The 26,456-nt window shown below is 35.6% G+C and overlaps 9 protein-coding genes and 1 long non-coding RNA gene across 11 annotated transcripts; 4 read left to right on the top strand and 6 right to left on the bottom strand.

Moving 5' to 3' along the window:
* Positions 1–1,172: 1,172 nt before the first annotated feature.
* On the bottom strand, positions 1,173–4,055 carry LOC145725037 (uncharacterized). Its single transcript, XM_081973560.1, has 6 exons — positions 3,969–4,055; positions 3,618–3,657; positions 3,431–3,553; positions 1,831–1,997; positions 1,571–1,778; positions 1,173–1,520 (listed from the first exon to the last, which is right to left on the bottom strand). The coding sequence occupies exons 1-6, from the start codon at positions 4,038–4,040 to the stop codon at positions 1,237–1,239; spliced, it is 894 nt and encodes a 297-aa protein (XP_081829686.1). The 5' UTR covers positions 4,041–4,055; the 3' UTR covers positions 1,173–1,236.
* Positions 4,056–6,891: 2,836 nt separating this feature from the next.
* On the bottom strand, positions 6,892–9,427 carry LOC145725150 (myrosinase 1-like). Its single transcript, XM_081973785.1, has 10 exons — positions 9,276–9,427; positions 9,090–9,220; positions 8,508–8,598; positions 8,307–8,397; positions 7,820–8,251; positions 7,601–7,770; positions 7,416–7,553; positions 7,278–7,365; positions 7,091–7,194; positions 6,892–7,039 (listed from the first exon to the last, which is right to left on the bottom strand). The coding sequence occupies exons 1-10, from the start codon at positions 9,314–9,316 to the stop codon at positions 6,925–6,927; spliced, it is 1,401 nt and encodes a 466-aa protein (XP_081829911.1). The 5' UTR covers positions 9,317–9,427; the 3' UTR covers positions 6,892–6,924.
* LOC145725158 (uncharacterized) lies at positions 8,605–10,309 on the top strand. The gene is made up of 2 exons (XR_014177180.1): positions 8,605–9,022; positions 9,583–10,309. It is a non-coding gene; the product is annotated as an uncharacterized LOC145725158 (long non-coding RNA).
* On the bottom strand, positions 10,269–13,960 carry LOC145725147 (myrosinase 1-like). Its single transcript, XM_081973781.1, has 12 exons — positions 13,800–13,960; positions 13,604–13,746; positions 13,447–13,549; positions 11,886–11,976; positions 11,629–11,831; positions 11,423–11,571; positions 11,273–11,371; positions 11,057–11,222; positions 10,891–11,002; positions 10,687–10,839; positions 10,526–10,632; positions 10,269–10,469 (listed from the first exon to the last, which is right to left on the bottom strand). Exons 1-12 carry the CDS (start codon positions 13,847–13,849, stop codon positions 10,352–10,354), a joined length of 1,494 nt encoding a protein of 497 aa, XP_081829907.1. The 5' UTR covers positions 13,850–13,960; the 3' UTR covers positions 10,269–10,351.
* A 71-nt stretch (positions 13,961–14,031) lies between these two features.
* Positions 14,032–16,245, top strand: LOC145725148 (myrosinase 1-like). The gene is made up of 10 exons (XM_081973782.1): positions 14,032–14,280; positions 14,337–14,439; positions 14,490–14,580; positions 14,772–14,943; positions 15,000–15,259; positions 15,313–15,482; positions 15,538–15,624; positions 15,678–15,855; positions 15,909–16,015; positions 16,072–16,245. Exons 1-10 carry the CDS (start codon positions 14,085–14,087, stop codon positions 16,196–16,198), a joined length of 1,491 nt encoding a protein of 496 aa, XP_081829908.1. The 5' UTR covers positions 14,032–14,084; the 3' UTR covers positions 16,199–16,245.
* A 214-nt stretch (positions 16,246–16,459) lies between these two features.
* On the bottom strand, positions 16,460–18,601 carry LOC145725144 (myrosinase 1-like). Its single transcript, XM_081973780.1, has 10 exons — positions 18,442–18,601; positions 18,240–18,388; positions 18,076–18,178; positions 17,930–18,020; positions 17,444–17,875; positions 17,222–17,391; positions 17,084–17,170; positions 16,851–17,028; positions 16,691–16,797; positions 16,460–16,632 (listed from the first exon to the last, which is right to left on the bottom strand). The coding sequence occupies exons 1-10, from the start codon at positions 18,489–18,491 to the stop codon at positions 16,506–16,508; spliced, it is 1,494 nt and encodes a 497-aa protein (XP_081829906.1). The 5' UTR covers positions 18,492–18,601; the 3' UTR covers positions 16,460–16,505.
* A 1,077-nt stretch (positions 18,602–19,678) lies between these two features.
* LOC145725151 (trafficking protein particle complex subunit 13) lies at positions 19,679–21,453 on the bottom strand. Its single transcript, XM_081973786.1, has 7 exons — positions 21,265–21,453; positions 20,958–21,211; positions 20,774–20,898; positions 20,497–20,711; positions 20,217–20,443; positions 20,060–20,160; positions 19,679–20,003 (listed from the first exon to the last, which is right to left on the bottom strand). Exons 1-7 carry the CDS (start codon positions 21,296–21,298, stop codon positions 19,727–19,729), a joined length of 1,233 nt encoding a protein of 410 aa, XP_081829912.1. The 5' UTR covers positions 21,299–21,453; the 3' UTR covers positions 19,679–19,726.
* Positions 21,454–21,606: 153 nt separating this feature from the next.
* TTLL12 (Tubulin tyrosine ligase-like 12) lies at positions 21,607–23,564 on the top strand. Its single transcript, XM_081973779.1, has one exon. The coding sequence runs from the start codon at positions 21,711–21,713 to the stop codon at positions 23,511–23,513; it is 1,803 nt and encodes a 600-aa protein (XP_081829905.1). The 5' UTR covers positions 21,607–21,710; the 3' UTR covers positions 23,514–23,564.
* On the bottom strand, positions 23,555–24,644 carry tsu (40S ribosomal protein S12 homolog tsunagi). The gene is made up of 3 exons (XM_081973793.1): positions 24,055–24,644; positions 23,849–23,998; positions 23,555–23,795 (listed from the first exon to the last, which is right to left on the bottom strand). The coding sequence occupies exons 1-3, from the start codon at positions 24,248–24,250 to the stop codon at positions 23,644–23,646; spliced, it is 498 nt and encodes a 165-aa protein (XP_081829919.1). The 5' UTR covers positions 24,251–24,644; the 3' UTR covers positions 23,555–23,643.
* On the top strand, positions 24,637–26,413 carry LOC145725154 (dynein light chain Tctex-type protein 2B-like). 2 transcript variants are annotated; one of them, XM_081973791.1, is made up of 7 exons: positions 24,637–24,758; positions 24,829–25,045; positions 25,107–25,219; positions 25,284–25,417; positions 25,481–25,586; positions 25,968–26,161; positions 26,224–26,413. In XM_081973791.1, exons 2-7 carry the CDS (start codon positions 24,955–24,957, stop codon positions 26,387–26,389), a joined length of 804 nt encoding a protein of 267 aa, XP_081829917.1. In that variant the 5' UTR covers positions 24,637–24,758; positions 24,829–24,954; the 3' UTR covers positions 26,390–26,413. The 2 variants fall into 2 exon arrangements, with proteins under 2 accessions (XP_081829917.1, XP_081829916.1); XM_081973790.1 differs by having other exon boundaries at positions 24,684–25,045.
* The last annotated feature ends 43 nt before the right edge of the window (positions 26,414–26,456 follow it).

Raw genomic sequence — 26,456 nt, 5'->3', positions numbered from 1 at the left:
TTGAAATGGGTCTTGCACGAACTGATATAATACTGAATATAACAATGTGACTGAAAAAAGTTTGCAAAACTGCTTACTAAAAGTAAATAAAGAAAAAATAAAAGCAGCAGGAATAAATTATTTCCACTTTTAATTTTATTTCTTCCTTAACTGCAATATTTTCCAAAAATTCTTCATATCTTTACAAAGTCATCTTTTCAATGACAGCTTGGTTTTTCAGGTCTAAATAATTTTGAGGACATTACTGAAGTTTGCATGGTTTTCTTGAAAAGAAATAATTGAAAACTAGCTGAACATACTGTCTTGAAAATAAGGATTTTTTTTCAAGAAAATAAAGAAAATTTATTTATTTAATTTATAGAAAAGGTACATTTTTGTAGGGATGTCAAGTGTTTACCATTATAGTTAGTTTTAGTAGGATTGTATGGAGTTATTAAAATTGAAAAATCAGTTTTCTAAAAAATTCGAGCAAAAATCAGACTATTGAAGATCAGGTGATCTTAGAAAGCTGTTTCCTTCCGGAACGGAAGTTACTGAGTGTAATACCGAGTTCTACCAGCAATTGTACCGTCTAGTCCACGTTATGACATGGAGCAGATTGTGATAGAGGACCTATTCCAGAAGTGGTTAAATCGATAACCGAGGAGGCCTCCCGGTTGTTACCGAGATACAGCCTTTGCAGTTAAAAATCCACCTCAACGGAAAAGAAGAAGATTGGTCAACTGACGGTTTATTTTGGACAATTTGGACTCTTTGACGAAGAGTATTAGTTGTAAGTAGTTTGTAATTTTTTGTATTAAAGATATTTGTAGTTTCAATGATATATTTAGAAGCAGGATTTTTAGGTAGAAAGTAAGTTAGATAGGTTTAGTTATTTACCTTAAAAATAACTTGGCATCCCTATTATAGATGTTTTATTCAAGCTTATTTATTTAAATTTTCTTTATTTACTAGAATATTAGAATGAATGGCCAGGGTGAATCTGATGCCAGTTATGACGATATTATCATGCAACTAGGAGATGAGGGAGATTTGAGTTAATCTCATCTTCAGGATGATCATGACAATACCTTGGTGGAAAGCTGTTTTCTGTATAGGTAGAAGTGGACAAGACGACTTGACAACAATTTTGCCAAAAAGTACTGTCGACCAAATTAAAAAAAAAAACAAACTAAAACCAAAATTTGATTTATTTACAAAAAAATTAATGTTTTATCAATAAAATAACGCAATTTTCTAATGATGTCCGTAATGACCGCCAGAAGATCCGGACTGTTGTTCGGATTTAGAGCTGGCAGCTACCACAGCTGCTCCAGCTGCTGCCGCGTTGGATTGAGCAATCTGCGCAGCTTCAGCTGCCTTGTAGTACGACGCTTCGGTTTCGCTCAGCTCGTGCACAGCTTCCTGGAGTTGGTGGATTAGAGTGCTCAGACGCTGTTTGGCATGCGCCACCATGGATTGTTGGGAGGCGGCTACGGTGGCGGTTTCAGCTGCAGCTTTGGCGGCTAATTGACTTCCACCTACGATTCATAAATGTTAGTTACTGTCAAGTTGGTGAAGGCGTTGTTACTTTGAGCTGAAGTCAGAGCAGCACTCAGGGTGGCGATTTGAGATTGAGCTTGTTGGGCGGCTTGGTGGGCAATCTCGGCTGCTTGTTCGGTTTGATGGTATTGGGCGACTTCGCTTTGCAGTCTCTTTTCAGCTTCCCCAACTTGCTTTTTCAGGCTGTAGACGATGGCTTGTTTACCAACTAGAGCGGCTTGAGCAGTTTGGGCAGACTAGATTTGGCCAATTATCAGTAAAACCCAATTTTCTCAAAAATAAACTTACACTTTGAGCTGAGGTGGCCAAAGTGCTTTTTATGCCAAATGCAGCTTGACTACCGGCAGTGTGTTGGGATTGGACGGCGTTTTTGGCTTGCACAGCTGAAGTATGGGCCAAGCTGGTTAGTTCAGCTCCTGATGATTCTTTACTTTCATCTACTGCCCCATGACCACCTTAAAATTTCAATAATTTAGTGTTCACACACTTCTGTAGTGTGAGAGAGAAAAACCACAATTTTTATAGTTTTTTTTTTAGGGTAGTGAAGGTGGATAATATACTATACAGGGTGTCCAACCAATTTTTCACTAGAAAACGTGTCAAAACTAAAAACTAACTGCCTTTGGTCCATTCACCTTAACACATTCACTCCACTGTATGGAGAACGTCAAAAGTTAAAAGGAGGAATTGTTTAATAATTGCTCTATTAGAATTTCCGGTAGGTTTTAATATCAAGCAGTATTTTCAGCTTTATTGAGATATATGATCATTTATCAATAGTCAGCAAAACTGATCAATAAAGCTTAAATGGTTTAAAAGTTCCCAATATAAAGCAATTTTAAAACCGTTTTCAAATCAACAGCTTTCCCTTAGTATGTCACTGTTACAGCTTCTTAAAAATCCTTTTTCTGGTTTTAAAGAACAGAAACACCTAAAACAATTTATTATTCCTGGATTTTGATACATTTCATCAGTCTCACTATCTCTTTCCGTTCCTTCCAAATTGACACTTTTTTTTGTTTTTGTAAAGATGTTTTTGAAAGTAAAGCCCGTAATTTTGACCTTCTTTTAAGTAAACATATTTTTCTTAAAAAATCACAAAAAACCGAGATATTGACCGGAAAATAGAGCAGCGCAAATAAACAAACTTTTTACAGATGGCCCAATTTGACAGGTCGTAACTTGGTTCGTTTGACAGTTGGGAGGTTTGTTTCAACGTCAAAATGTAGCTTAAAACTTCTGCTTTCTTTTGTCACAAGAGAGTTTTTATGAAAGCAACACTAATAACTGACAAAACTAGCCTAGAACACTGTTGTGCATCCCCAACTTAAAGGGGATGCACAAAGTGACAACAGCGCCAACTATTCTTTCCTCTTTCCGTACAAGGTAATTTCTTACCGATCATTGGTCAATAACTTACTACGTCATACTGACGGGCTTTTTGAACAGTGTAGTTTTTTAATACTATTTTTTCCAACTTAAAGTGAGTATTTTCAAAAATAAAAAAATACTTGTATTATGTTTTGCCTGATTGAAAAAACGCTGTTTTTTGCTAGAACAAGTAAAATAAAATCATTTTCACAAAAATTAAATGTTTTGATAATATTTTCCTTTTTTTTAGTGAAAATCTACAACTGTGATTACAGCAGATTGGAGTTCCTCTACATAACCATGCAAACCCTCTTAAATAACCTTTTTCTAAGTAAAAAAACCGGGAGAAGTAAACTTAGTTTATTTACTTAGTAAACTTACTTAGATCCATTGGTTTTTGCATTATTGTAATAGCAAGGTTATAATTATAGTCTTTTGAATTATTTTCGACGTTTTGACCCTAAATTGAGTCTTCAGGAGGCATATAAATTTAGGATTAAAATCAACTGATACTCACTCTCATATTCTTGTTCATATCCACCGCTCGATATCTGTTCGTAATGACCTGATGCTTGGGCTTGTTGTTCAGGAACTACGTGTCTTGGTGTTGAGGTGCGCCTTCCGGCAGCACACAAAGCCACTAATTATGTCAAAATCGGCTAATTAATTAAAAACGCACACCAGGTTAGGTTAGGTTAACTTACCACAAAGGGCGGCAAACGCGAAAAACCTGAACATCATTTTCTGAAACCAATCAATATGTTTGAAATTTAATAACAATTTGATTGCTGCAATACCTCTAGCCTATTTTGAGAATAGTAACTAAAACGTACCAAATTTTGTAGAGTGAAAAAGTTAGTCCATTTCAATAATGGACAAAAAAATATTGAACCAAGCATTAAATCTAGATCAAAAAAATCTAGTTACATTTTAAGGAAGAGCTTGTAATTGCCACAAAAAACCTTAATTACCAAAATCCTCACTACTGACTAACAATAAACTAATTACATACTGTAAAACTAAAAATATAATCGTAAAAACAAAAAGTAACTCACATTGTAGCACTGAAAAGTAAACCGAAATAGGGGAGCGAACGAGCACTGAATACATTTTTTGGGGTGCCCCATGCTCTTTTATACATGATCCATCCGACCATCGCTTTGGTGGGGCTGTATAGGGGGATCGCAAATGAAAAATATATTAATTAGTTCTTCATGATATCACGTGAAGATGCACGTAAACGCTTTTATGGAATTTCTGCCTATTACTTTTGTTAAAATATGTGAAGGGGAAATGATTTTGATTTTGTTCACCCTAAAGTTTGATATGTGGATAATTTGATGCTAGAAAAGTCTGTTCAATGTGCAACAAATACTTTTTGCGCAATTGTACGATTTTTTTTATTAGTTTTACAATAGATACCGATCGTTTGCCGGTTCATGTCAGTCAAGTCTTTTAATTAGGGTAAAGCTTTTTTTATCTATATTGAACATCTCTTGGTTGAATTCAAAAATCAGCAAACCATACGAAATTTCGCATACAACTTAAATATTTATATGTCTAAAGATTTACAGTCTGCTAACTGTGCAGTCAGTATGAATTAACTTATGTGTAAGTAACCAAAGGAATACTTAAAACAAAAAATGTAATGTGATGATTTTTAATTAATTAGATTGCAAATCGATAAATCATACAGGTTTTATTTTAAAACTTTCTTTGGTAGCAACACCGTGTATAACATCCTAGTTTTGTTGTTACATAAATCATCTTCAGTGTATTTTACTGACGCATTTACTATTTATTATAAAAAAACTAGAAACTCTGCGTATCGACAATATGGCGATGCATTTTTGCAGTTTATATTAATTGATCAAAAGTATGCAATAACGTGCGTTCGGTTCATTAATAAGAACTTATTATGTTTACTGTTCCGGGCAATTTTCTAGTAATTATCCTCAGCACATAAACTATACGGAGTGTATTAATTGCCGAATGCTATAGATATAGATGTAGATTTCCGCATCTACCAAACGCAAATGCAAAAAAGTAGGTAGAGTGATTTTTTTTATTATAAAAATAGTGCGGTAAGACATTACTTAAATCGTTTATCATATCTGCTCAGAAATACATTTTTAATACACTTATATTGAAGCAGATATTATACAAGATTGCCCTAAAAGGTCATTTAAGGGAGATATTTCCTCAAAATTAAAAAAAAATGAAATGAGCGCATAACTTGGCTATTTGAAAAAATATAAAAAAAGTGTAATAAGATAAAGTTATAGGGAGCTTTATTCCCTACCAGATTGCATCAGGGTATTTTCGCCCTAAAAGGTCATTAAAGGAAGATACTTCTTCAAAACTATCAAAAAATGAAATAAGTGCATAACTCGGTTATTTCAAAAAATATCAAGAAAGTGTAATAAGGTAGAGTTATAGGGAATTTTATTCCCTAGCAGATTGCATCAGGATACTTTTGCCCTAAAAGGTCATTTAAGGAAGATATTTCCTCAAAACTGTTTCAAAAAATGAAATAAGCACATTACACGGTTATTTGAAAAAATATCAAAAATTTGTATAAAGGGAAAGTTGTCTAGTTGTCTGAAAGTCTTTAGTATTTCTAATCTTGAAATGCCCAGGATTGGTTAATAATACTTTGAAGATTTGGCAACGTCAAATTTTTACTTCAAACTCAGAAATTAACTAAATTCCGACTTCAAACTCGGAATTTAGTTGCAATGTTGTCAAACTGACAAATCCTACTATTTTGGTTCGAAGAGTGTTTTTGCAATGTTGACAAATTAACAAATTCTACTAATTAAGATCAAAGAGTGTTTGCAATGTTGCCAAACTGACTAAAATTTTACTAATTTGGGTTGAAGAGTGTTTCCAATCTGTCCAAACTAACAAGTTCAACTAATTTCTTTGAAGTGTGTTTGCTTGCAATGTTGCCAAATTAACAAACTTTCCTAATTTAGATCAAAGACTGTTTGCAATGTTGCCTAACTGACAAAATTTGGTAATTTGGTTCAAAAGTGTCCTTGCAAAGTTATCAAACTAACAAATTCTACAATTTTGGTTCGAAGAGTGTTTGTAATGTAACCGAACTGACAAGTCCGACTAATTTCTTTGAAGTGTGTTTGCAATGTAGCCAAAGTTAACAAATTTTACTAATTTGCTTCGAAGAATGTTTGCAATGTTGCCAAACTGAAAAATTTTGTCTAATTTGGTTTGAAGAACTTTTGCAATGTGACAATGTAAATTCTGAGTTGGAAGTCAGAATTTAACTAAATTTCGAGTTTAAAGTCAGAATTTAACTAAATTCAGAGTTCGAAGTCGGAATTTACCTAAATTCCGAGGAATTTAAGAAAAAAAAAATGTTTGTGGCCCTTCTACGCCTTCGTAAGTTCATAATTTGTAAACTGTGATTGGTAAAAAAAGCAGCTTTCAGTTTGCCAATCATCTTTTTTTTAGTTACGACTCTCTAATTAAGACCGCATTCGTTTTCAAGCTCCATGGAGCGAGCAGAGCGTTTTTGACGTCACCATGACGTAATTTGGCAAAGCCATAATTTGACCAATTGTCAAATTACGTCATTGTGACGTCAAAAAAGCTGCTCGCTTTATGGAACGTGAAAACGAATGCGGCCTAAGATGCTTTGAAGAGCTTTTTTAGTCTGATGAAGACCCTTACTGTCATTTGACAGTAAAAATTATGGTCGCACATGTTTGTATTATTTTTAATCATTGGTGTACAGTCAATTATAGACGTGACGATAACCTAATTTAATAAAAAAATATATTGACCAAGTGTCAAATTACGTTATCGTGACGTCAAAATCTCTCGGCACGCTCGATAGAACGTCAAAACCAACAACGCGAACATTGTGATGAGCTGTCAAATGACGTCACTAAGGATGCTTCGAGCGTCAACACATTCAAAAAAAAGTCAACACAACAACAAAAAAAATACTAAATCCGCTTTTTTATAAATTTACTGAACAAAATGTATTCAAACATCGAGTGTTCTGTCAGCAATTACGCTTTGCAGCCAATAAGCTGATTCCTTCCAGGTTCTAGTGCGATCAGGGCTGTCAAAATCCACGCGAATCACACCAAACTTGGAACTAAAATTATGTTTAGTTTTTACACCAAAAAATTATATGAAAATGACTTACTCGTAGCTACCCCATTCGAAATTATCCATTAACGACCAAATAGTATATCCGGTGATATTGATCTGGTCTAGCTCGATGGCGTCCAGTAATGCGTTTATATAACCCTGAAAATCATTGTGATTAATGCGTAAATCCTATTTTGTGATTAGTCAAAAACTAGTTTGAAAGTAGATATTCAAGGTCTTACCCTCAAATAAGTAATTCTCTCTTGATCATCAGTAATATCTTCACTTACAATCCCGTTTTCAGTTATTATGATACTGTCTGGATGATATCTAGAAAAATTATCTGTAGCACCAATTAAAAATCAAACGTATCATATTACCGGTCGTTAATAGCATTAAGCAACTTTCTAAAACCTTGTGGATTAAAAGTGAGATTATCCCATGAGGCACCCATATCAAATGAATAATCCGGGTAACTTATGGGATGCTCAGTACTGAATGCGTCCAACACTTTATACCTAAAACCAACCCATGTAATTGGTAATTATAAAATTGAACGACTAACGTATTGAGGGCAAAAAAATCATGAGTTCCATTAATGTAGTCGATTTCTTCTTGTGTGAATTCGGGCAAACGCGAACGAGCTAATCCTTCCAAAGCACTGCGATTTGCAATGCGATCGATCATAATTTGTGGCCAATTCCCCAAAAATATGGGATTGGCAAACCAACCAAACTGCAAAATTTCAGTCCAAAATTTGTTGTTAAATTATGGGAAAAATTACGATGAACTGGAAGGCACGTTCCTGGGCTTCCAAGTCTTCAGTTGTGTCAGTCGCCGGTTCGTACCAGTTAGTAACCAAAGAAATTCCAATTTGTCCATTATATTTGGACTTAAACTCTTCTTGATAGATCCTATAAGCCCTAGCGTGAGCCTTTAGTAACACGTAGGAACATTGATAAATCCCATCTCCGTTTAGATGTAATCCGGGAGCGATTAATCCACCACCATAACCACCAGCACATATTGAATACGGTTCGTTAATGGTAATCCAGTGTTTAACATAAGGTCCATATTCAGTGTAAAGTATTCTGGCGTAGTCTTCAAAATAGTCCACCAGCTGAGGGTTAAGGAAACCACCCAAGTCGCTTAAATGTTGGGGTAGATCCCAGTGGTAAATTGTTACTAAGGGTTCAATACCTACTGCCAGTAAACCCTACCATGATATAAAAATATCGTATTGCCAACCAAAATTCAATATTTGTAGTTACTTGGATTAGGTTGTGGTAGTAGTCGATTCCTTTTTGATTGACCGAGTTTAGAGTACCGTTGGGGAGAATTCTGGCCCAGGAGATTGAAAACCTGCAAATAAATCAACTGAGAATCAGAATCAGGTCATGTGACCAACTTAACTGTCCAATAATTGTGAGTATTGTGACTGATTTCTGCGTTTCGTATTTTTGACAGCTTACCGGTATAAGTCAAGTCCTAACGCTTTTGCATTTGCAATGTCTTCCTCCCACTTATGATAAGAATCGCACGCCACATCGCCATTCTCTCTATCTAAAATGTGTATGATTTATTCAAATTATGTTTTGTACGGTAATTAAATCAATAATTAATACAATTTTATGGAGTGTCACTGCTGACAAGTAACGGAGGTGACAGTTGTCAAGTAAAGTGTTGTATTCATGTACATCACAATTGCCATGAATAATAATTACAGGGCCTGAACGTAATCCTGCTGAATCTGTTTAAAGGTATTAGCTTGACTTTTACACCTTCATGAGTTGGTTTTTGGGTGATTTTAAGTCAAAATTTCCTGTTTGGCTTTCGAGAAAAAAGAACAAATATTAGGAGGTAACATATACTTTGTGCATTAAGCGTCCAAAACGGAAGTCGCCATCTTTGTCCACGACATTCGCCTACTGCGCAGGGATATAAAATTTCCGGAAAATTAAATAAATGGAAATTTTTCCAGAAAAAGGTAATTTTCTATTTGATTTTGAGTGTACTACAGTTATGTCTTACCTTATAATTATTTAACTACATACCAGCATCATGCAAAAAGGTATCCCATATGTTTACACCTTTGCCGTCTTTATTCCACGCTCCTTCTATCTGATAGGACGCTGTGGCTGCCCCAAAAAGCAAATTTTTCGGAATATTTCTGTCTGCCAAACATCTAAAAATGTAATTGTTGGCATTTTAAGGTAAAAAATGTAGTTTTTTGGATTTACCCTGTAATCACACATAAAACAAACGTCAATCTAGTAAACATTTCGTTCAGTCACCTGCGTGGTTCAATTAATACTGTAGGGACAAACACTTAAAGACAAGTGTTTTGTTTATACAGAGTGAATCTGTTTAAAATGAGCTACTTTACCAAATACCACGCATTAGTATAATTGTGATTTTGGCTGATCAGTGTAGCCAAAAAATAGTTTTTTTAACATTTTGATATCACCCATCAACTATTTTTTACGGTTTCTCGTAAACCATGAATAATTGTCTAATGACCGATTTTATCAGCTTGTTTCAAAACAGCATAGGATACCTAAGTTTTGAATGTCCAAGAAGAGGACCACAAAACAGACGGACGAAAGACGGCTGTTTGGACATCCTATAGTTTGCCAGGACCACCAGAGATGGACGACCTGACGAAGAAAGAAGAAATGGAGGACAAGAAGAGCCCCTACGTCAGCGGGCATCCTTCTCCCAGGACAGAGGACGCCGATGCACTTCTGGAAACTTCCTGAAAGGGAAAATTCTTTTAGCGACTTCCTCTTCCAGACTTATCCTTTTGGTCTACAGCGATGGGAGGGTAAAAAGCAGTAGTCTTGCTTGACCCATCTATCTGAGGCCGCATTCCCTGCCAAAGAATATTGGCGAGTTTTGAATGTAACATTTTGCACCTTAAAAGTCACTTTCAAAACTCAGCGTAACGTAAACTGAGTTAACGTAAACAGACCTTCTGACCACATGTGCAGCATTTGCTTAAATCACAGCACAGTAGACAGTTGTGATTGGTAAAAAAATCAGCTTTCAGCTTGCTGCTCGACCAATCACAAACTACAAACAGTGATGTAATTAAAATTAATACAAATGCTGTACATGGGGACTTCTAAAAACACGTGACCATGACTTTTTGTCACTAAAAAAACTGAGACATTATTTTCATTTCTAATATATTTGTATGTATAATTTTTTTTCTTTCCAATTAAACATTACTATAAATTTGTATCACTCTGTATATTTTCCATTTTTATTTCAACTATTTCAATAAAAAAAAACAACACTTGAACAATTTACAAAACTACATGTATCCTAGATATCTGTCCCTGGCAACAGTTTGAAACCAATCAGCTGACATTCTTGGTGTTCTCGTTTTGTTTTCACTATCAAAATCCACTTCGATTATTCCGTATTTCACCCTAAGTTGATGAATAATTTGAAATCAATACTGTTTTGTGAGTATTTTTAAACTTACGTGTAACCACTGCCCCATTCAAAAGTATCGACAACGCTCCATACAGTATAGTGAGTTACCGGCACATTGTCCAAATGGATTGCGTTTAAAATGTTTTCCAAATATCCCTGTAACAATATTTAGTTACGGTATGTCAGGGATTTAAGTAAATTTGTTGGTACATTAAGATATTCAATGCGATCAGTGTCGTTGTAACCCAAATTTCCATTAGTCCAACCGTTTTCGCTGATGAATATTTCTCCAGGATTGTAGTTGTCGTTGATCCAGTTAACCAACTTTCTAATACCCATCGGCCATGCTACAATGCCGCCAACCTTTAAAAAATATAAGTTATTCTACTCGAATTCAAAAGCTAAGAAACTTACTTCAGCTCTGGTCCATGTAGGATCAGAAGTTGCGTAGACACAACAATCATAATCGTAGCTGGGATTGTCGAAAGGACATTCGTCCGCCCAACCGATCTTTGTGCTTGAATAGCTGTACACCATACGAATTTTGTATTTAGTTAGTAAATTAACCATAAATCCTTACTGATTTAAAGCGAAAAAGTCGTAAGTGCCGTTAATAAAGTCAATCTCCTCCTGACTGAAAGGAGGCAATCTGCTTGTAGCAAATCCTTCCAAAAAGCTCCGGCTGTCAATGCGTTCTTGCATCACCGGAGGCCAGTTACCACGGTAAATTGGGTGGGCAAACCAACCTTTCACACAAACCAATGTGAAATTAAAAAATTTAAATAAATTCCAGTACCTAATTGTAACTGCATTTCCCTATCCCAGGCAATCAAATCCTGGGTGGAGTTTGAAATGGGTTCGAACCAAGAACTGTCAGTTACCATAGTGATTTTTCCTAAAAAAAAATTGTTAAAACTGTGTTAGACAACTAAATTAACCGCAACACCTCCTTGTTTAGCCCTAAACTCTTCATCATAGATATGGTAGGCAGTGGCGTGGGCTAAAAGTGCCACCCTACTGCACTGGTAAATTTTGGTGGTGTTTTCATCAGTTTGGCCAGGACTCATAAAACCCATACCATGGTAAGAGCCATACCTGTTTTGAAAAAGAAGTGATCTTGATGGTGATTGGGTACATTCATATTTTGCTTACCCGCCCAAACAAAACACGTGAGGTTCGTTCAAAGTGAACCAATGAGAAACGTAGTCTCCAAACAGTTCAAAAGCTAAACGAGCGTACTCTCCAAACCAAACTGCAGTCTCATCATTCAACCATCCGCCATATTGTTCCAGATTTTTGGGTAAATCCCAATGGTACAGAGTGACTGCGGCTTCCATTCCGTTTTCTTTTAACGTCTGCCATAAACCAAATTTTAATAATAAGAATGGTAATTATTAAAACTTGTAAACCTTGAGTAAGTCCAAATAGTGGTCGATACCAGCTTGGTTGGTTTCGTTCACAAATCCGGTAGGAAGTATTCTGGACCAGGATATAGACAATCTGGTAAAACGAAATTGGGGTTGAAATCGCTGGAAAAGTTTATTATCTCCAGTTTTAATATCTGATTTTAGAAAATTTACATCATTACTGGATTTCAAGGGTTTTGCTTCATTTTCAACTCGTTTTCAGAAGCTTTTACATATTTCAAGTATTATATTCAGTAGTTTTGACTAGTTTGAACTTTTGAAAGTTTGTCTGGATTTTTTATAAAGGTTTGAAATATCGCAGCATTTCCTATTTGCGACATAATCAACTTTAAAAGATTTTATAGAAAAAACTCATAATATACCGAAAGTTTTCTGATATGAAGCATCTTCTATACATTTTTCTTCAATTTCCAAGTCATAGTTGGTTGTTGGAAATTTGGTAAAAGTCTTTAATATTGTGCAATTTAAAAATAAATCATCTCTAATACGATTTAAGTTTTTTGCATACAGGTGAGGTAAAAGATAAACCTACCATAAGACAACCGTGCAACGGGCAGAAAAACATTGATAATTGCATGCGCAAGACTAAGACAAAAAACCTAAAAAAACAACAACAAAGTACTTCAAATGCTAAACAGCTAAACGTTGTAATGCAGAAACCAGACCAGATTAGTAAACACTCGCTCATCAAAATAGTCCAATAGGCCAATAACAAAATTATGTAACTTCAGAGTTCAAATAAACTTCTGGCAACATTGCCTCAAAGTTTTCGCTTACTAGACTTTGATAATACAATTTTGAGCTTGCAACACTGTAAAAGCTAGTTGACAATTGTCAAAAAACAGTCACGTGGCCATAAAAAACCTGATTGGACTAAGAAAAATTGCTAATAGAAATGTAGACAGTTGTAAGAGCTGAAATTGTAACAGACACGTTACGTGACTTTGATAATACAATTTTGAGCTTGCAACACTGTAAAAGCTAGTTGACATCTGTCAGAAACAGTCACGTGAGCATAAAAAAACAGCTTGAACTAAAAAAAATTGCCAAAGCAAATTTAGACAATTGTAACAACTGAAATTGTTAGAGCCACGTCACGTGACGTTGATAATGCAAATTTGAGCTTGCAACACTGTAAAAACTTTGTTGACAATTGTCAAAAAACAGTCACGTGGCCATTAGGTTTTCTGTCCTTGTCTCGCTGATGCAATTATCAACGCTTCTCTATCAGTTACACAATTTTTCTATTACCACACTTGTATAGTTTTTTCCTTCAATATACTGTTACAAGTTTCTACAAACTTGTTCTCTTCTAGGACAAAATAATAAGGTTTTAGCTTAAATTCTCTTTGGAAGATTTTGACATAATTGATTTTATTGAAGATCATTTCTAGAGATTTCAGTTCTTCTCGAGATTCAACTTGATAAACGTGTATTAATTATTTCATTTGAGAACTTTTAAGAACAACTTAGATTGGATGACCTGAAAAGTTATCTTCTTAACCAGTTTAAAACAATATTTTCTTACAGATCAAGTACCTACCTGTAATAATCAGCATATAAAGACTTCATCAGAGCAATATCTTCTTTATATTTATGGTACTGGTCTGAAGCGACATCTCCATTTTTACCATCGGCGGTTCTACCTTTAAATTCAATTTTGTTACTAACTTATTGTTAAAAGTATTGGCAAAATTTACTGGAGTCTTCGTGCAAATAAGAGTCCCACCAACTTTCTCCTTTACCATCCGCGTCCCAACCTCCTTCCATTTGATACGCGGCCGAACCCAATCCAATGCGGAACCCATCAGGGAATTCTTTGGTACTGTCTCGTTGAGCTTGGCTAAAAATTTGCTTTTATAGTAGAAAAAAAGTAGCAAAATTGATTACACTTACCTTGCGGTTAAAGTTAAACTTAATAGCAATAAAAATGTGGAAACCCCCATGTTTCCTAGCAAATTTTAGAACAGGTATGCTAGTAGCAGGTGACTGGAAACGCAATTTAAGTTTACCTGTTGCAATGATAATTTTGATAATCTCTAAGTGGTCACTTCACTTTAATGTTGTTTTTTTTAAATTAATTTGACAAACAACCTCAAGTATTGACTTGTCCAGAAACTTATCTATTCACCAATTATCGCTAGAAGCTTTATCTTATAATTCGTGCACAAAGTAGTAATCATGGAATTCTTTGTAGTTTTACTACTTATTGGGTGCACTAATGGAGTCAAAATTTTAGATGACAACATAACAAACAGGTACTTTCCTGAATCGTTTCTGTTCGGAGTGGCTTCGTCAGCTTACCAAGTCGAAGGAGCTTGGAATGAGGATGGTAAGGGGGAAAATGTTTGGGATCGATTTTTGCACGATGATTCTAGTAAGTTTGCTTGATAATTGCTAAAAAAAACAGTTTCTAAAATAGTAGAAATTCAGGTCGTACTGATGACCAATCGAATGGTGACGTGGCGTGTGATTCCTACCATAAATGGCAGGAAGACGTTCAGTTATTGGTTGAATTAGGGGTGTCAGTATACAGGTAAGAGAAATAACTAAAAAAAATTAAATAAAAAGGATTTTTATTATTAGATTGTCCATTTCATGGTCGAGAATTTTGCCTGATGGGACCACCAACAAAATTAACATACTTGGAGTAGAATATTATTTAAACTTATTCAAGGTAATACCACATTCAGTGTACTCTAAAATTACATACAGGAACTATGTTCTATTAAGTGGCAATATTATAATAAAAAAATTCAGTAATTTTCATTTTCAAACTAGTTGGTACATCAATTATTAGAAGAATTCAATATGCCACTCAAGTAAAAAATTCAAATCAAAAACACATAAAAACAAACATTAAATTAGGAACTTAAAGCTAACAACATTGAACCCATGGTCACCCTCTATCATTCTGATATGCCTCAACATTTGAGCGAGCTGGGTGGTTGGCTCAATCCCCAAATCGCTGACTACTTTGCCGAATACGCCCGACTGGCTTTTACTCTGTTTGGGGACTACGTCAAACTTTGGGTCACTTGTGAGTAACACTGATTAACAACAGTTCCTAAAACGAACAGTTTCTTTTCGTAACAGTAAACGAACCGAAATCCATTTGCTTGTACAGCTACGGGAGCACCTCCAGTGCGCCAGGTTTGAACCTGATCGGTGATGGTGTTTATCAGTGCGCTAAAGTGCACCTTTTGGCCCACGCCAAAGCCTGGCATATCTACGATGAAGATTTTAGGGATATTCAAAAAGGAAAAGTTAGTTTGGTGCTTGACAGCCCTTGGAATGAACCAGCCAGCGATAGTTCCTTAGATGTTTGGGCTGCAGAACAGGAAACCATATTTGGTGTAAGTTGTTTTAGTGGTTTCAGTGGTTTTTTAAGTAAATTTATTTAATTTAGCTTGGGTGGTTTGCACACCCTGTATATTTGGGTGATTGGCCTTCAACAATGAAGATGATCATAGGTAATCGGAGTAGACTGGAAGGATTAAGCTTTTCCAGATTACCCGAACTTACTCAAGAGGAAATTACCTTTATTAATGGGACTTTTGATTATTTTGGTTTGAACATGTAATTTTTTTTTGGAATCTCAAAATCTTTCTCTAATACACTAAATGTGTTACAGTTATTCTGCCCAAATAGTCAAGTACACCACTGATCCTGAAATTGATGTTCCTAACTATTGGTTGGATAAATCTATGGAAACTTACGGGTAACTAATTTAAGTTGGTTTTAGATATTAAAATATTAAATTAATATTTTTAGCAACACTTCATGGCCTCAGTCTTCATTGAGCTGGCTCTACTACGCTCCTTTTGCCATAAGAAAACTGGTAAACTACATAAACGATAAGTACCACCCTGGAGAAGTTTTTATTACCGAAAATGGTTGGGCTGATGATACTGGTGAAATTGATGACCAGGACCGGATTAGTTACTATCGAGTATAACCCACTTAAGGGGAATAAATTCAATTTACATTTAAAAAATGTTTTAGGGTTATTTAAGCAGCCTTTTAGAAGCCATTTTAGATGACGGAGTAAACGTAATCGGTTATACTGCCTGGTGTTTTATGGACAATTTTGAGTGGACCTCAGGTTACACGTATGGTTTCCATTAAACTGTTCTATCGGTTATATTTAATTGAAACAATATTCTAGACAAAAACTAGGACTAATACATGTGGATCACGAAAGTTCTAATAAAACTAGAACGTGGAAAGCTTCAGGAAGGTACTACCAGAAAGTGATCGAGACCAGATGTTTGGTTGATTTGTGCGAAAGTTGATTGTGGAGTCACACTATAAACTAATAATAAAACCAGATAATATACAAGGTGTGTTTCTTTTATAAAACGTAAAAAATTAAGAAGTTAAGTAAATTCAGCCTAAAGCTCAAGATATCAATCCGACATTCTGATTAAGTAGCCATTTTTGTCGCAAGCCTTGATTTGCAATCTCTTTCTGTCTCCCCTTATCTGTATAACTGCTTCATCTGTATAATGTAATGAAAATTTGATAGGTTTTGCACACAAATAAAGTATAAGTAATCTAATTCAAAATCCAATTTATTAATTTCCAGAACAAACGACAGAATCAGTCTACGCATTCATCTACCAGACATCTAGTTTTAATTACGTTCTGATAGTATCTTGCTGACGCTTTCCAGGTTCTGGTTTTGTCCTCGCTATCCTGATCCACGTAGATCAATCCCAGCTTTTGCCTGTAATCAATCATTATCGTTACTCAGTTTTTTTTTTTAATCGAATAATAACACTCACGAATATCCACTAGCCCACTCAAAGTTGTCCATTAAACTCCATGCAGTATATCCCACCACATTGACTCCGTCCTCCAAAATTGCATCAAGAAGACTACTCAAATAACCCTAAAAATTTTCCGTTGTGTTGTCACGGTCACAATGTGCATTTTAAGGTTTACCTTATGATATCTGATCCGGTCTTGGTCGTCCAAAGTACCGGTGTCATCAACCCATCCGTTTTCAGTTATAAAAATTTCGCCAGGATTGTATTTATCATTGATGTAGTTCACTAATTTCCTCATTCCAAATGGAGCGTACTTTAACCAACTTGTTGCCGATGAAGGCCATGACGGATCGCTAAAAATTTAAAGTTTTATGACGAAGTTAAAAAAGTTTATACCATATTTCACACCTGTACAAATTATTGCCTTTATCTGACCAATAGCTGGGTGTGCCGATGTCGTAGTCCGGAATGTAACTTACCATCAGAGATGTATAGCTATAAAACTTGAGATTAAACTTGAACGTCACTTATCATTACGATTCTTACATGTTCAGTCCAAAAAAGTCGAAAGTTCCTTTAATAAAACTGATTTCTTCTTCAGTCAGTTCTGGAAGCCTAGAAAATCCTAAACCTTCCAGTTGGCTCCTGTTTCCTACCCTCACTTTCATAGTTTCAGGCCAATCACCTACGTAGATTGGATTAGCAAACCAACCAAACTATAAATATAATTTTATGTGATAACTGTTTTATTGCCCAGCGACAACTTACACCAAATTCCGTCTCTCTTTCTGCGGCTTCAATGTCCAGAGGATCATCACTTGCCGGCTCATTCCAAGGAGTATCGAGAGCCAAACTAACTTTTCCATTCTGAGTGGCTCTGAACTCTTCATCGTAGATGCGCCACGCTTTGGCGTGGCCCAAAACTTGCAGTTTTGCACATTGGTATACCCCATCTGCTATAAGGACAAGCCCAGGAGCGTCCATGGTGTTGCCATAACCCAATAAGCAAGTGGATTTCGGTTCATTGACGGTTATCCAACGTTGCACGTATTCGCCGAACAGACTGAAGCAAAGCCTGGCGTATTCGGCAAAGTAGTCGGTGATTTGAGGATTCAGCCATCCTCCCAGTTCGCTCAAGTGTTGTGGCAAGTCCCAATGGTATAGAGTGACCACAGGCTCAATGTTGTTGGCTTTGAGTTCCTATTTGACAAACTGTTAAGGTAAATTATTTTGTTATTTCACAAGACCACAGACCTTGAATAGGTTCAAGTAGTAGTCTACACCAGCTTGGTTGATTTTATTGGTTGTACCATCGGGGAGAATTCTGGACCAAGCTATGGACAGCCTGAAAGTTGGAACTTAGTGTCAAATGTTAGTTCAAGAGCTGTGAATATGAGTACCTATAAACGTGAGCTCCCATTTCCTTCAGATTCTCCACATCTTCCTGCCATTTGTGGTAAGAGTCGCAGGCCACGTCACCGTTTTTGCCATCGTCTGTTCTACCTTATGAACAAAACCAGATGTTAACGTTTTAACTAAACCATATCTAATAAAAATGCTTTACTGGCATTTTCATGTAAGAATCGATCCCACATGCTTTCCCCTTTTCCATCCTCGTCCCATGCTCCTTCCACTTGGTACGCAGCTGAAGCTGCCCCAAACTGGAATGATTCAGGAAAGTATCTGTTTGTGATGGTTTCCTCTCCTAAGGAGCTTTACAAATTTAAAGTGTAGATAACATCCACGAGCTTCAACATTTTACTTACCAACCAAAGGAAAAGCCCAGTAGAACCAGTGATGCTATGATAAACTTCATAGCTTTTAGGTTTAAAGCAAACTAAAAGCACCTTAATGAATTTTTACAGTTTTTGAGTAGCTCTCAGATTCTTGACGTGAAGAAAACAAACTACTTGATAAATTTTAAGTAGATTGTTTGCAGATATCGATAAGTATAATAGCAGATTTACGTAATATAGTTAGTTTAATTGTAAAGTATTGAAGATAACTTTCACAATAGATCTGGGAGAAAAGAGTCTAAAGAAGCATATGATGTCATTTTATGTAAAATCAGCTATTTATGTAATAAAGTGGGTAAACAAGCTGGAAATTTAATATTAGACAAAAATAATTTTTGACACCGCTTTTCTCTCTGACTGTATAAAATGTTCTAGTTTTTTTTCAGGTTATTGGGTAGGAAATTTAATGAGGATTCCACGAATGTGCTTAAAAGTGTAATTTCCTTACACCAAGTGGGTTTGACAAGCAATTTTGTTCCTGACTACTGTGCTCAAAAGTTGAAAAAATCAGGTTAAAGTTCTCTTGCAGTTTTCGATACAAAACGCGTTTCCAAGATTTATGGCAGTTATTTTAACAATTGTCAGTAAATTACTGGTAAATCACAAAATATTTAAATAATAAAATATTCAGATTTGCGTAAATTCACGCACATTACTACTTTTTATGAAATATCTAATAAACTGAAAGAAAAATTGATGTTTCCTAAGTGTAATTTTTTCAAGACCAGGATTACGCATTTCTTTATATTTAAGCAAAAATTGTAAGTTTTTAAGATCCCCATAGTGGGCGTTTTTAACTTGAAAACACTGTAGAGGGTGCCATTTTTAAAATAATTAACAAATCCGCTTCTGTTTTTGTTAATTTTTCGATTAATCTAAACAGATTGTGATAACAAAATCAGACAAGAATACATTATGTTGAAGTGCTCTTTCAGATTTTGAATAAAATTTCAGGGTCCATGGGGGTGAAGTCATCTACCTAATTGTATCTATTGGAAGTGGCGCCTTCCATGAGCAATACGGTTCTATTTTGGAAATAATTTTAACTTTTAAGACCCTGTATATCCTCAACTACTAACATGTAGATCAAGCACGTTTGCGCCATTCACATATGTAGTATTTCCAGTCTTGAAATATTCCATTCTTTATAAATCACCCTGAATACAAACTACAACAAAAATGACCAAATCCATAAGTTCAACAATAATTATTATGAAACAACATTTAATATTACTTAATAAAAATAAAACATGATTCACATTACTGGAGCTGTTTCTAATTCTCCCACTTTTTCATCCGCCAAAATAACAAAAACATGTCCCAGCTCATCATAAGTGTGGGTGCGTTTCAAAAAACTGTCCATCAGCTTGATACCTGACAGCGTTCTCAAGCCGGGTACCAAAGGAATGCATTTAAATTCCAACGTTTTGTGACTGTGAGGGGGCAGAGGATCGAGTTTACGTCCTGAAATGTCGCACCAAGCGATGTTTTTTGTGTTTTCCAAATACAGCACAAAGTCTACAGTTCTTTCCCTAAAAATTCCCACATTAAAACATTTTGATTATACATTATCAAATACAATACACACCCGTTGTTAAAAAGTTTACATTTAAAAGTAAACAGTTGTTCTAGTACTACAAAGTTTGGGAGTTCTGTTATGGAAAGTTTAATATCACCAATATCAGGGCTCTGCAAATAAAGCAAGTGAAAACTTTGAAACAAACCATCATATGTAAAATTAGTACCATTCTTTGCAACTGGCTAGTTTGTAAACGACCTTTTTCCCCTAAATTTGATCTCCACACAATATCAAGCTTCCCAATATTTGTGGCACCACTTAGAGACTTAACATCAGATATCAGTTTATCATTTGGTGACAAACAGTACAAGTACTGACTAATACTTTGCGGGTGCAACAAAGTAATGTTGCCAAATATACTCTTGCCACTGGGAGATTTATTTAGGCTGGTAACTAAACCAAAAAAAATTAAAAAGCCTGATTTGCTGGGAACCAAAAATTTTTACCATTAAACAAATTTGATGCATCTAATTCAACTTTTTCTAAACAAATAGGACCGCTAGTAATATTCTGCACCTGGGCTTCTAGATAAACGTCATCGTTTTCAGCATTATAAAATTTAGTTTTGACATCTAGAGGTTTTAATACTGAAATTTTGAAGAATTTTCTGAACGACAGTGGTACCCCAGCTGAATTCTGATATGAAACCTCACAAACCAATCTGTAAAAATTGTTTTTTTTTTAATAATTTTTACAATAGTTTCTAAAGCCAACAAAACTTACATGTGTGGCCCTATTTCTTTTACTTCATGATGAATGACTGTATTAACAGTTTCATCACAAGTAATCTGAGCAGTTGGTGGGTTATTTGTCAAAAGAAGTCTTTGAGAGCTTGTCTGCAAGTCTACCTACAATTTTGTTTAACTTTAAGCATAAAATTGCTACACCCAACATCCGTACAACTAACCTTCACACTAATGTTATAAATAATTTGTTTTGTTTCACTGTAAACGCAAATATAACTAGAAAAAGTTTCACCTAAGTAGATATTAACTGGGTTTTGAGGTAGAAGTAGAAACTGGCCAATGGCTAAAGTTTCTGAGCCTGGAACTGCTGTTGGGTCTTGTTGTAAAGCATTATTAAGCAAATTGCCCGGCAAATCTTTGCTGTCGCATGTCAGAGGCAATGGACTGGCTAAAGTGGGTCGCGTGAGTCTCATAACTAAACAAAGTTACAGTTTCAAGAAGGTACTAAAGTTCAGCATTAAAACTTACCTTTTAATGAGAGTAAATGTTCTTCAGTCTCCATAGCTCTGTAAATTTATTTGATAAATTATAATACAGTTTTGTTGTATCAATAATCTGTAATTAATAGCATTTACTCGATTTCCTGTAAATTGTGGAACAATAAGTGAAATTTAAAACATGTTTACAAATAAATAAAATTGCATTTTGGAATTTGAACACATATCAAGAACAGCTGATTGTCATCAATTACAATTGATAGTTTACCACGTGACTACTCCATTTGTGAACGCATCACTGCCACGTGACCTAAAATAATGTTTCAAAATAGAATATCTAGATAGCTGATCACGTGGTTACTTGGTCAAGAAACTTGTCACGTGACACTTTATTAACCTAAAAAATGTAACCTCAATTTTTACTTTTTAAATTTTGTTTTATTTTAATTTTAAACCCAGAAAACACGTTGAAAAGCAATGGGGCATACTTCACCCATTGACCAATTTCTCGTTCAACACAAGGCCCAGCTGCAATCGTCCGCAGTCCCAGAAATATACTGGGAATCCTTGTACAAGAAGCTATTAAGTGAAAACTTAGACGCCGGTAAATCTTTCCAACTGGTAAAAATTGACTATGACCGACCGAGAAAACCCCACGAACCACTTTGGGGCCTGCAGGCTTTGAGAGACCTTAACAAAAACGATCCTGACAATATTTACTTGATTGACCATGCCTGGACCTTTCAAGTTGGCCAAGCCCGTCAACACCTTGTATATGACCAACTCACCACACGTCTCACTAATATTCTTGGACTGGATGACAGTCTCCCTAAAGAGGAACTGTATGAGGTGATTTTAAATGAAGTATGGAAGGTTGCTTGCACTTACAGCTTACAATTTGGTCAAGATGGGAGTGAAAAAACACAAGTTTGGTATGTCATGGATGAAATAGGTTGTGCTGTACAGCACAATGATAGTCCAAACTGTAGAGTTGTGCCGTTTTTCTATTTAAATGGTGAGACATATTCTTTGTTGTTTTTGCAAGAGGATGTTCAGGAAGGAGACTTGGTTTTTCGTGATTTTGCTGAAGGAATTCAAGATCCAGTGCTACGCAAAGCAGCTTTGTTACCATGGGTTCCAGCTAGTTTTGATGAGTTTGATGTTAACCCTCCAGTTCCTCAAGAAGAGTATTTTCTTAGTGGGCATATACCTGAGATTTTACCTGACTTAAAAGTGTCTACTCTGCATAGTTTAGAGAAGAAAGATAAGTATCTTTGCTTTACTCAGTATGATTTGATTAAGAAACATTTGACTGATCCAGTTTTTGAACTTACTGACAATCCAAATGAAGCTGAAATTCTTTGGTATACTGAGCATTTTAGAGACTTTAAAAAATTGAGTGAGGAAAGCGCTGGTAAACTTGTGAACCAGTTTCCTTATGAATATGTACTAACTGTGAAAGATTTGCTGAGCATCACTTGTAGAAGGTATAAAAACCATACTGAACTTGCTCCTTGGTTTCCTGTTACTTATAATTTGGTTACTGAAATTGGACACTTTGTAAAATACTTTCAGATGTGTGAACAAAAACAACTTGACAATTACTGGATTGTAAAACCCTACAATTTGGCTAGAGGGAAGGAAATTCAGATAACCAACAATTTGAACTGCATCATAAGACTACCAGTTACAGGTCCTAAAATTGCTCAGAAATATCTAACAAACCCTGTTTTGTTCTACAGACCAGAGTGTGAAGGAAAAGTCAAGTTTGACATTAGATATGTGATTTTACTGAAAAGTGTTAAACCCCTGCAAGTCTACATCTACAAGAATTTTTTCCTCAGATTTGCAAATAAACCATTTGAATTGAACAATTTTGATGTTTATGAACAACACTTTACAGTAATGAACTACACTGAGGGTGTCACATTGAAACATATGACATGTAAGGAGTTTAAAACTGAATGGCAACAGCAATATGACAGCTACAACTGGGATGGTGTGGAGTCAAAAATTTTAGAAATGTTTAAGGATATAATGGAATGTGCTACATCAGTGGAAGCTCCATGTGGAATAGCAGCTAATCCACAGTCCAGAGCTTTATATGCTGCTGACTTAATGCTTGATTGGCAAGGGGTAGAAATGCAACCAAAAATTTTGGAAATCAATTATATGCCTGATTGTGAGAGAGCTTGTAATTACTATCCAGATTTTTATAATGATATTTTTAAACTACTATTCTTAGACCAAGAGAATAGTAATGTATTTTATAAACTGTAATAGTAAATAATGTTTAAGTGCAAATAACAATAAAAGAAGCATTACAAAATACCTCAATGTATTTGGTTAATGTTACAAAGTTGAATATTAACTTAAAATCATTTACTGCAGATATCAAACCTGCCTTAATCTAATGCCTTCGACTTCTCCTCTTAGACTTCTTTGGACCCTTAACAAAGCACCAGTCAACCCCCATAGTTTGGCCTAGCAAACTTGCTCCATTTAAAGCTTCTCTTGCGGCTGCTGCTTCATCATATGTGTTGTACTCAATCAGTGCATAACCTAAAAAGTGGAATGTTCTGCAAAAGCTACCAAACTAAATTGGGTCAACAAACCTTTCAAAAAACCTGTACGCCTGTCCAAGTTAATACTAATGTTTTTAATTGGGCCAAACTCTGAGAATTTTTCAGTTAAATCATCCTCACTGGCTTCCTCATGAACTGAAGTCACAAACAAAATCCAGCCCTCCACTGACTTTTGCGGCCCTAGAAAGACGATGAATGTATTTTACTGTTATGTTAGGTTAGGAAATGTCTGTTACCTGGTTCATCACCATCTCCATGGTCTATGCTCTCGTAACCTCGGACTTTTTCATGTTCCCGGCTTTCGTTAGCCCCAAAACCTCGGCCTTTTCGCTTCACCACTTTGTCTTTAAGCCTCAGCACGCTGTGGTCCCCTTCATCTTCGGCGTCTATATCTCCGACGTCGTTTACGTTAATGTCTAGCACGTCAGCCATTTTTCACTTTGTTTCGATGCACTTTTACGTAAAAGGGCTTTAATATGTCCTGTTTGTTTCAGGAAATTAGTAATTCCGGTGTTTTTTATTCCAAAAATGAAAAATAAGCCAAAGCCCAAAGCTCTGTTTTGATTTGTATGGTCGTAGAACGCGGCTGTCACAAAATCAGCAAAATTGACAGCAGTCACTGTCAGTCATAAGTCAAATTGGCTAACGCGCTGTTTAAATAAAGCGCTATGAAATGCCACTGTGGAAAAATTTCAAACTAATTCTAGCCACAAACACTTTATGTTTGGTTTATTGAACTATCCCCTCAATGTTTTACAATACTCTGCTATAAAATCCTCACGAACACGAACAATCCTTTCTGAAGCTTGAATGCATATTTTAAAATTTATTTTTTGCCATTAATGAGAAACTTCTGCCTTTATAATTTAATTGCAGTCCATGCACTTATATTTCTATATCGTCGTAATAATGCACTGGAACGAATGTAGAAATTAATAGGGTGAGGATGACTTTGAACTCTTTCACCTTATTTAAAATGAATTTTATAATTATTTAGTTACAAATTTCAGCAAACTGCTAAAGAGGCCAGTAACGGAATATTTTAATAACACTCCTATAATTATTAATCAAACTCTAGGGGTTTGATTTTTGACAAAATTGTCAGACTTGAGAGTTCAGAAAGTGAAACTAATCGAATGTCGGAAACTGAGAAAACCGAGGAAGAACCAAATACGACTGAAGAACAGCCTGCAGATGAAGCAAAAGAGCAACCACCCCCTACTTCCGGTAATTCATATTTTACTTTAATAGAGAAGCAATTTTTGCGGAATGGTTTTTGTGTCAGTAGAACCGGAAGCGCAACCTGAATCTACTGAAGAAGAGGCTGTAGCGCCTACGGATGAGCAGAAGCCTGAAGCACCGGAAGTAACTCAAGAGGAAGATGCTAAACGAACGGCTTCGGTTAGTTAAACAAATTTTAACTTTTGATCAATTAATTAGTGGAAAACTTATTTTAATTAAAAAGGTCAAAGAGGCTTCAGAACCGGATGCTGGTAAAAAGGTAGATCTTGAGACGTTTATGCCTCCAGATTTTTCACCTGAGAAAAAGGATAGTTTGCCATCGCGCAGGCCTAGTGGTGCACCTGGAGAGCCAAAGCCGTAAGATTATTCTTCCAAGATTACCATTAAAAAGTTATTCTGAAAATTCAAATTTGCTTTTAGGTTGACCAGAAAGTCACGATTTGGACCTCTGAGCAGCAAAGCTAGAATAGTATTAGGAAGTATCGTCGACATTAAGGCAAACGTTGTCGAAGGAATTGACAGAAGGGTAAATACTAAGTTTTAATTCTGGTAATAGTTACAAAGATTCGCCAAATTTTCTTTCTATCGAATAGGTAAGGGATGATTTATCGTGCCTCGTACTATCTGGTATTTGGCCCTCGTTCCTCGAAAACTCAATCGATTTTCCGTCTATAATGAAATAATAAAACGACATTCATTCAGTTTCCATCGACTGGCACACGTGCAAACTCTCTATTTTTGTTTCCTTAACTTTTGAACTTTACGGAGTGTATTACTTTTTCGGTCATTTTATAATGAGCACCAACTCGCTCTTCGGTAATATACTGAACAATAACGGCATCAACGATGAAGTAGAAAAATTAGTTTGGGAGTGCATCAGACAGTCTCTTCTAATGACGTTTTACAGGGACCTCGATACCAAAACACGTACAAACTTGACTCTTCCAACCCGTTCAACGCGGAAAAAGTGGACAAGATCCTGCAAGAAGTTATGCGCGAAATTATAGATAATTTACAATACGATCCTGAAAAATGCTCATCAACCGCTAAGTATGCTTCTATGCAGATTAGGAGTAAAGTTAAGCAACTGGAGTTTGATCGGTATGTAAGCTCATTAATTAGTATAAATAGGAAAATATTATCGTTTTGGGGTGTTTTTCTAGATATAAACTGGTTTGTGTGGTGACTATTGGAGAGAAAAACTCACAAGACGTATTTGCCAGTTGCCGTTTCTTATGGGACACCGAGAAGGACAGATACTCCTATTATTCTTTAGAGAATACTCACGTTTATGCTATAGCTTACTGCTTTGGATTGTATTATGAATAAAACTGCAAACTAATACTGTCAAAACTATGTTAGTGGACCAGAAGTTAAAGCTTTGAAATTGAGCTTT

Source organism: Ips typographus, linkage group LG2 (assembly GCF_016097725.1).
Source record: "Ips typographus isolate SLU linkage group LG2, UJ_Ityp_2.0, whole genome shotgun sequence".
Lineage (NCBI taxonomy): Eukaryota > Metazoa > Arthropoda > Insecta > Coleoptera > Curculionidae > Ips > Ips typographus.
This window is presented reverse-complemented; position numbering and strand designations above follow the sequence as displayed.